The sequence below is a fragment of the Bacidia gigantensis genome (genome assembly GCF_019456465.1).
Source record: "Bacidia gigantensis strain McMullin 20006 chromosome Unknown contig_304, whole genome shotgun sequence".
Taxonomy (NCBI): domain Eukaryota; kingdom Fungi; phylum Ascomycota; class Lecanoromycetes; order Lecanorales; family Ramalinaceae; genus Bacidia; species Bacidia gigantensis.
Window position 1 is genome coordinate 2,272 of NW_025408609.1, and position 10,123 is coordinate 12,394.

Below are 10,123 nucleotides of genomic sequence, written 5' to 3' on the forward strand. Positions count from 1 at the left end.
TAAATAGTATTATTATAATATATTTTATATATCTATTAACTATAACTATTATAGTATTATATATTTTTTTAGTTTTTAAGTTTTATAATAATAATAACTTTATTATAAAATCTATTATAATATATTGCTATAGAAACTTTAATAAGTATATTTTTTATAAATAATTATATTTTTTATAGTTCTTAGCTTTATTTCTTTTATATAAAAAGTATTCTTTAATATATTTATTAATTACTATTTTTATATTTAATAAAAATTAATTTTATTTAATAAGTTTATATATTTTAATTATTTTTAAATATTTATACTTTAGATTATTATAAAATTTTTTTATTAGTTTCTATAAAAGTTTTTTTAGTATATAATATTATTATTAATACTTTAATAGCTTTTTCTATTTTAAATTAATCTATTTTTAAGCTATTTTATTACTTTAATATATTTTTTATATTTAGCTAATGGAATTATTTTTTATAAATATATTAATTTATATTAAATATAATATTTTATTATTATTTTATTTAAATATTATTATTAAATATTTATATTTTTATTAATATAAATTTAATTATTTATTAAGTTTATTAATAATAATATTATTTTTTTCTAGTATATAATTAGTTTAAAACTTATATTATATTAATAGTTTTATTTATTTAGTTTATTATTAGTTTAGTTATTTTATTATTATAAAGTATATTAAGTTCTTATAGTTTATAAATATTTTAATATTTTTTACTTTTTTTATATATATTTTTTATTATTAAAATATATTAATTATTGCTATTAATTCTTTATTATAAATATTATAGCTTTCTTTTATATTTATTATTTTATATAAATAATATATTATAAAATACTATTTATTATTTATCTTCTATTTTAAATATATTTTTATTATTATATTTAATATATTAGTTTTAATTTAAATTATTTTTTTTAATTAAAAAGTTTTTAGTATTAGAATTTTTATATATATATTTTTTTTAGTTAGTTAAATACTTATTATTATTCTTTAATTTAATTATATTTTATTTCTTTTTTTATTAGCTTTATTAAAAATAATATAATTTATAAAAACTTTTATATAAATTTTTTATTAAAGTTAATTACTTTAAAAAATAATTATAATTTTTTAACTATTATTAGTTCTAGCTAATCTAATATTACTTATATTTTCTTTAAATTTATTATTAAGCTTTTAATACTTATAATATATTTTAAGAAAAATTTTTTTTATATAAAATTTATATATTTTTAATTTAAATTTAAAGTTTATTTCTATTAAATATATAAATATTTTTTTAATATTTTTTATATATTATTATATTATTTTTAAAAATATTAATATATTATTTAAATATATAATAATATATTTATTTAATAGGTTTTTTAAAATATTATTAATTAGTTTTTAGTATAATATTAATATATTAATTAACCTAAAAAGTATAATTATATATTTATATAATTTATATTTTATTTTAAAAGCTATTTTTTATTTATAGTTTTTAACTATTTATATTAAATTATATACTCTATATATATTAAGTTTTAAAAACTATTCTACTTTTTATAATTAATTTCTAAATTTATTTATATTTAGTAATAAATATTAATTTTTTATTATTATTTTATTAAATTTTTTATAATTTATATATAATTATAGTTTACTATTTTTTTTTAAAATAAAAAAAATTAAGTATTTAGCTAAAAAAATAATAACTTTATAAATTTTTTTATAAATTTTTTTTTAAATACTTATTTAAAGTTTTAAATTCTATTTTTAATAATTAATATATAAGTTTAAATATTAGTTACTTATTATTAATTAATTTAATCTAATAATTTTAAAATTAATATAATAATAATACTTTTTTTTTATTTTTTATATTTTTATAGTATAAAAGCTTTATTAGTACTCTTTTTTCTAGCTTTATAATTAGTTAATTTTTCTTTTATATTTACTAAAATTAATATATTATTTAACTACTTATTTTTTAAGATTTAAAATATATAAATACTTATAATATTTTATTAGATTCTTTTATTTAAAGTTATAGTTATAAACTACTTAGGTTTCTAAGCTTTAATAATAAGCTTATTTTTAAATTTTAATTCTTTAAATAATTAGTTAATAATTAAATTCTACTTTTTTAACTAAAATATCCTTAGTATAATATTATTAATAGCTATTTTAAATATATTAAATATTATATTCTTATTATACTATTAAATAACTATTACTATTTATATAGTTTTTTTATAATTAAGTTTATTCCTATTATATCTCCTATAGCTATTATTATTATATATAATTTATTTATTATTTATATTTTAATTTATACTTTTTATACTTTTTATTTTAAGATATAATTTCTTTTTACTCCTATATTTATAAATATAGTTATTAGTATATTATTAAGCTATATATTTATTGTAATATATAAGTTATATCCTTTAATATTTTATATTTTACTAAAATTATTAATTATTATTTTAAGTAATATTCCCTATTATAATTTCTTAGTTTAATATATTTTATATAATATATTTTTATAATATTACTATATAAAGTTCTATTATTATATTAAAAGCTAGTCTTCTTCTTAGAGGATATATAATAAGTATATTCTATTTTTTAGTTCTTTTATTAAAGATTAGTAATATAACTTATATTATTTATTTTTATATCTTAGAAAGAACTTATTTTTATATTTATTAATTAAATATAATATATATTAGTTAATTATATAATTAGTCTATATAATTCTTTTATAAAGTTCCTAATAAATAATTTATTATATTTTTTTTTTTTAGATTTCATTTTCTAATATATATATAGTATTATTTACTTAGTATTTAAATTAAAAGTTTATATAAAAGTATAGTACTTTTTTAAAAAGTTATTTATTACTATTTCTTAATTTTATATTTTTATACTATCTTAGTTTATTAAAAAGGTTTTATAGTTTATTTTTAAAATATTTTTATTTATAATTATATTATTTATATATTTATTATTTTTATTTAAATTATTCTATTATATTATTAAAGTTTATATTAAATAATTTATATACTTTTTTTATATTTTATAGAGTATTATTTAATATATTAATTTATTTTTATTTTTTATATTTAATTAATATTTGTTTTTAAGTATTATTATTTATTATCATAAAAAATAATATATTTAAGTTTATATTACTTATTAAGTTTTTAGCTTTTTTATTATTAATTAATAATAAGTATAGTAATAGAAGTTTTTATAAAATATTTAACTATCTTTATACTTAGTTTTTTAACTAATAATTATATATAATATATTTTATTTTATTATATTTATAATATTTCCTTTAGTTAAGTTTCTTATAATTACCTTTATTATTATATTATAATATTAATATATTTAGCTCTATAGGGTTACTTTATAGATTAGTACTTCTTAATTATTTTGCCTTATAGTTATAGTATCCTTAATATCTTATTATATTATTACTATATTTTATAATAATTTATTTTATATACTATTCTTATTATTTGTTTTATTTTATATATTATTAATATAGCTTATTATTAATTTTAATTACTATTTTTATAAGATTATTAATATTTTTAATTTCTCTACTATAGTATATAAGCTTATTTTAAATATTATTTTTAGTTTTTATTTAAATATAAATATTTAAACTTTATTATTCTATTCTATTATTACTATATAATACTAAAAAATAATTATATAATTAGTTACTTTTTTAGTTTATTATAATTATTATATTACTAATTTAATATATTATTTTTTATTAATAGGTTTAAATATTTATTAAACTTATTTTTTATATTTAGAATAATTTTTAATTTATTTATAAATTTCTATATTAATAGTTTTATTTATATACTTTCTAAAGTCTAAACTAATTTATAATAATATTTTACTTTTTATATATATTATTGTAAAAGCTATTTTAATTTTACTTTTAATATTAAATATTAATTTAAAATAAAGATTTAACTAGAATAACTAATTATAGGGTTTTTTTTTATTTTTATAAAAGAAATTCAACTTTAAAGGTTTAATTCTATCTTTTTTAGTAATAGTTAATTAATATATTATATACTTTTACTAGGAGTATTATTTACTTATAATAAATCTAATTATATTTATTTTAAAAGTATTTAATATATTATAATTTTAGTATTTAAACTAGTAAATAATATTAATTAATTTAATTATAAATTAGTAAGTTAGTTCTTTTAAAATATAAATAATAATTAAAAAATAAATAAAAGTAAAATAATAAAATAGAATTAAATTATAACTATTTTAGATTTTATAATAAAGAATAAATATTATATTAAATATAAAAAAATCTATTTAAAGAAAGGAATAAAAAATATTATATATATAATTTTATTTAACTTACTTAATAATATTTAACTTTTAATTACTTTAAGCTTATTTAATCTAAAGGTTGTTTAATACTTTTAATGCTTAAGTATACTTAAGTATTTTAGCTATTTTTTCCTCTTTTTAGTTATTCTTTCTTGTAACTTAATATAGCTATAGTCTCTATCCTATAGCGGTTACCTAGTCACGCCTATTGCGCAAGGTTATAATACTTAATTAAGAAATAATTATATTTACTAGTTTCTAGCTATATAATTTCTATAATTTAAGTTATAATTATACTATAGACTTTAATATTAATATTATTAAAAAGCTTAATTAAGTTATATAATAAATACTATAGCCCCCTTAGCCCTAGCCTTAGCTTTTTAGTAGAAGTAATAAAACCAAAAGATATGAGGAAAATCATCTCGATGCGTCTGCTAAAAACGACCGGCAGAAAGCTAGTCGCAGTATGAGGAAAGAAGATGTTACGGAATGGATGCAGCAAGAAATGGATCGAGATGAGCATCATCCACCAGGTGAGACTCTCTTATATCCTTCTTTGAGGCGCATGCAGTCTGACCTACTACGAGCGTCAAAAGTACTTTTCCACAAGACCCCAAGCCCGCAAGCCGCTACGCCACCGAACGTTACCAACCCTCCTGATTTCGATGACACTGATGACGACGAGATCCCTATTGATCCTCAGCTACTTGTAGGAGCTGAAGCTATGAGCAACATTGTGAGCGGTACCAACGACGAGCAAATCCCCGCCGGTCTTGAGGAGGCAATGCTCGAAGAGCTGCAGCAAGAAAATAGAGAGCCCCACAACGCCACCGTCATATCACCGTTAGAGTTTGTGAAGAAATTCTCGACTATCAACATCACCAACAACCAGACCGTGAGTAAGCCTAGCTCGTTGGAGAAAAGGATAACAGCCGAGTACTACTCGGGAGGCTCCAAAGACGAGCTGTCCCATTGGGAATTTCCTTGCAAAAATGCTCAACACGGCTGTACTTACCAGGTCAAGTACCTACCCCAGATGAGGGGCCACGAGTCTGGCTGCAAGATAACATCCGCTGAGGCCAAGATCTTGCTCTCAAAACCCTACGTGTGTACCTATGAGGGTTGTGCATCAGCCTTCAAAAATAAACAATACCTCAACATGCACGTTCGCGATATACACAAATGGAACCCCAGACAATGCAGCAAGGAGGACTGCACTGATCCAACTATGTTTCACAACCTATATTCATACCAGAAGCACATGAGAGACAATCACTACAATACAATACAAGGGCCAGCTAGATGCCGGTTCCCGGGTGTAAATCCAAGACAGACTTTACCAAATGGAGCAAATATCAAGTTCACCTCGTCCAGGCCCACCATCTTAGGGGTAACGCTCAAGACCCATACAGGTAGTGCTATGGCCTTTGGCGGATACTGTAAAAGTACTTTCCTGACAGAGCTTTCTTTCGTCATCCTTGGGCTTATCACTCTGGCATCTTATACGCTCTATGGCTGCAAAATCTATCGACAAAAGTACTTCGCCAAAGCTCTCCGTTTTCTCGACAGATTTGTGCTTATCGCCCTTGCATCTGATATGCTGTGCAGCTTCAGATTCTATCGCACGATACTCGCTATGTGCAATGGGGAAGGATGATGTTGCAAAGGTCTGTGCTGGAGGTGCATTTGCTCATATAAGACAGGAATCTGTCTTGCTCGATTTTGGACTTCTCATTGACTGTATTCCTGATCATGTATACTATAATGAGCTATAAACTGAGCTGACTATAATGAGTGAAATACGCATACGCTTTGATGGAAACAAGTTTAAAAGGGCACCAAGACAATGTCCTCGACGAATAATGAGGCCCTAAGGAGAATTGCACTGCGACAAAATTCAGGAAATGGCAGACGGCAGACGACATCGCTTACATCCCGCGGTCAACGACCTGAACGGCTATCCAGACGGAGAATGTCCTCTTCTCTACCCCTGCTTCGATTCCTCCTCCCCTACCGGCGCTGTGTCCACAGTGTTCAGTTGCCGCTCCTCTTGAGGGCTACCTTTCTGCAATTTCTTCGTCGCGTCTGCTGCTCGATCGTCCACATCCAATTTCTTGTTCCCCGTACTTCCCCCATCATCTTGCTGTCTGACGACTTCAATCTCAGCCTGCGACCCTTTCGAGTAAAGACGCAAACCAATGACGCAGACCGCGTTCCATGGGGAAATATCGTCTGCTTGTTTTTCGGACGACGGAGATGAGACCGAAGGCTCGGATACTGGGTCTTCTTCATCGGAGTCTGGTTCGGCTTCAGAAGAACTACTAGAAGGTACATCAACATCGCTAGCCCAGCTGAGGCCATCATCGCTGATTTCATCTAGCAGGAGCTTCGGAGGTAGCATCTCAGGATCAAACTTCTTGGTTTTGTTCGCATCTGTCCTGATTCCAGCATGGACATCACTATCAGCAGGCGTATAGTGCATAACACTAGGATCGTCTGCTTTCTTCTCCTCTGCGTTAGAGCCGCTTTTGGCCGAAGTGTCAGGCTGCAGGCCGGGTAAGGAAGCTAAGCCTTCCTGCCGGTTCCTTGACTCGCTTGTTGCGGGCAGCACAACTCCGGTATTGGTCGTCTTTTCTACGCCCTTGTCATCCTTGTCTGCAGCTTCAGCCTCTCCCGACGCGGGACTGCCTTCCTCAATCAGTGCATTTTCATTTTTCTTGAATGGCTCCGTCGCCTCATTCACTGCTTGTGTACCTCTTTGTAGACCTCCCATCTTGTCGTAAGCCTCCACAACCACCTTTAGTGATTTGCTCGTCTCTCCTTGCGCAGCGTGACCTTCCAAAGCCTTGCTCCTGCCATGCTCATCTATGTCTTGAGCCTTACCAAATTTTAGACCGCTTTCACCAATTTTGATCACGATTTCTGCCCCTTTATCCTCTGTTGAAGTCTCGTCCTTATTCTCTGCTTCGCTTCCTTTTTTAGCTTTCTCTTTAGCCTCAAGACGCAGTCTTTTGAGCTTTTCTCTCTTGTTCGCCTTTCTTTGCGCTCCAAACGCTTTTTCAGCCTGTCGTCTTCTCCTTTCACGTCGTTCCACCTGAAGGCGCTTTTTCCGTTCCGATTCGATTTCCTTGAAACGACCTTTAGCGTGAGCGAGGTCATAGCTCAAACCAACCGCCATCAATTTATCTCGACGTGTGTGACAGGTCTTCTTGATGATTTGCTCCGGGGTTGGCTTTGATTTGGCCCTAGTGGCAGAAACCTTGATCATTACAGAGTACTGCCCAGCTTCAAGCTCTAATTCTGTGGTCACTGAGCGAGTCATGAAATATGAGGGGTTATTTCGTGCAATGTAGTCGTCTTCGCCATCCTTATGCAGGCGAAATTGAAGTTCAAAATCGTATTGGCCAGTGAGACCTCGGAAATAACGGTCGTCCAGCTGTAATGCAATCATAAGAATGGCTTCCTTGACACCAGCAAAGATCTTACCTGGGAAAGGACGATGACAACATGGCTAGCTCTGGGCATTGATATCTTGAAATGGGTATCTAGGTAGTTGACGGTCCAGGGGACATTTACATTCGTCCAATGTTGTGTGATTGACCAGTCCGCGCCAAAAAGCCGAGTGCGGTCAATGTGTTGGAAATGCTTGAGAAGATCTTTATACGAGATCCAGAAAACCTATCAGATGAGCAAGATGCAGGGCTTTTCTCTTTTCAGGACGTAACTTACGCCGTCGTTTCCAAATATATGACCAAGGCGCCGCATGCCTGTCATTTTTGGGTCAGTATTGTAATTTGGCTTAGGGTCATTGGCCCAAGAAGGCGTTCCCTAGATCAGATCCAACGTCCTCACTACGGTAATGGGACTTCGTAATAAGGCTACTCACGGTCGGGCGTCCATTCTTCCGACCCATCTGACCACGGACCATCCCACTCGTGTTTTCCCCATGGATTCCTAGACTTCAATTAGCCGGAGGCTGAGGAGCAAGTACAGCTAGGCAGCCTGGTAAAATATTGCACGGGCTCCTCTAGAGGTTTGTTCCGTCCATCTTTGCCCAAGTAAAAGGCTGTAGCGGGAATTTACCTTATTTTCAATAAACGAAAGTTGTCCAACTCCTTTGCTTCCATGATTGAATAAGCATGTTTTTCGATGATACCCCTTCTCTCCCCGAACAAGCCACCCATCTGAGCCAAGCCAAAGAGAAATAGCTTGTTAACATTCATTAACTCGTCTGTCCAAAATTTGTCCTTATCAAGGATATCAGCAGCAAATAATTCAGACGTAACACCGCCAGTCAAGTCTTCTAATCCTTCACTATGCCATACATGAGCATAGCGATTCATCATTGTTAGGTTCCTTACCCCACCCAACCCCCTTCGATAACACCATAATCGCCATGGGCTTTTGCATAAGCTTTTTCGAGAAGTGGGAGCCATGTCTCGTTCTGGTCCTTGCACTGCGCGAAATGCAAACTTTTGCTGCCTGTTTGCATGACTTTTCGGTATTCGTCATCAGCGTTCGGCATGTCAATTGTAAGCCAACTGAATTGTTCCCAGAGTGATTCGTGAAAATCTTCTTTGGCCAAGTACAGCTTGTCATCGATCACTTCTGATATCCATTCGCCATCTCATTTTCCATCAGCCAGCTAAAGATGAGTCCATAGTTGGAACATACCACGATGGAAAACGAAGCCGTAGACCCCGACTTTCTCATCTCGGGCAACACAGACCCTTTCAAGGAGATCTTCTTTATTCGTCAGGGTGCAGATGGACGACATGAACCAGCAATCTCCATCTCGCCCCTGACGTACGTCACTTGCCGTCATACCTTCAATATAGAACTGAGGCTCGTCGAATATGTCCTTTTGCATTTAGCCCAGCACTTAGAGATAATTTCCCAGGGGTGCCAAACACACCTCGACCCTCTTGACCGACAAAGGCCTAAGCTCTGTTTCATCGGCATCGAGAGGTGCCAAGCAGTCCTCTACACGGCCATACCACTGCCACTGCAGATAGTCAAATTCGATGTCGAAATGAGGATCCTTGTACTTTTGATTCAGCCTCCGGCAAGCGTGGACAATCTTGTCAACCTTTGCTTTGCAGGTCGCGGCAGCCTGTTCGTATGACGCGACTGCATTTTTTGATGCAGCAGGCTGCCGAGCTGCTTGTATTGCAGCTCGTTTCGCATACAGATTGTCAGGTAAGGTGGTGAAAGGCTTCCCGGGGTGTTTGGTGGTGAACCTCCTCCAGAATTTGTCAATGCTTTGCTGGGGAGAGACATCTTTAGATCTCTTCAATGGAGGCTGGGAAGGTTCTGGATTGGGCCTGTCTTCCACATCAGAATCAGTAGTTGACATGCTTGGAGACTACTTCGAAAAGCGGAGCTAAAGATCATAGATTGTAAATTATTGTTACAATATTGCGATAAACGTCCGAGCGGTGACTCACGTTGGGGTCTTGCTTTTGCGTGGAGATCGAAAGAGAAACTATAGTTAGTGCTTAGGAGGTAGGGGGCCTTATTTTCAGACTGCTGTATTGGGTCTCCTCAGACTTCGCTCTCACAATTTTTGATGGACATGCTTTGAGACATCTAAATGCTGGAAGAGTCCATTCGTAATGGTGTGAAATGATCCTGTGACGAACTAGGCAAGCTTCAATTGTGGTTGAATTCATAGATGATCTCAGTTAAGTAGACTACGGTACTTATATATCGATAGGAGGAGGAAGG

At 29.7% G+C, this 10,123-nt stretch overlaps 2 protein-coding genes across 2 annotated transcripts; one reads left to right on the forward strand and one right to left on the reverse strand.

The window, feature by feature from the left end:
* Positions 1-4,862: 4,862 nt before the first annotated feature.
* KY384_008666 (uncharacterized protein) lies at positions 4,863-6,053 on the forward strand (the record flags this gene model as incomplete). Its single annotated transcript, XM_044817154.1, has 1 exon — positions 4,863-6,053. One exon carries the CDS (start codon positions 4,863-4,865, stop codon positions 6,051-6,053), a length of 1,191 nt encoding a protein of 396 aa, XP_044665749.1.
* Positions 6,054-6,380: 327 nt separating this feature from the next.
* On the reverse strand, positions 6,381-9,752 carry KY384_008667 (uncharacterized protein; the record flags this gene model as incomplete). Its single annotated transcript, XM_044817155.1, has 6 exons — positions 6,381-7,882; positions 8,283-8,350; positions 8,480-8,710; positions 8,758-9,022; positions 9,071-9,257; positions 9,312-9,752. The coding sequence occupies 6 exons, from the start codon at positions 9,750-9,752 to the stop codon at positions 6,381-6,383; spliced, it is 2,694 nt and encodes an 897-aa protein (XP_044665750.1).
* Positions 9,753-10,123: the final 371 nt, after the last annotated feature.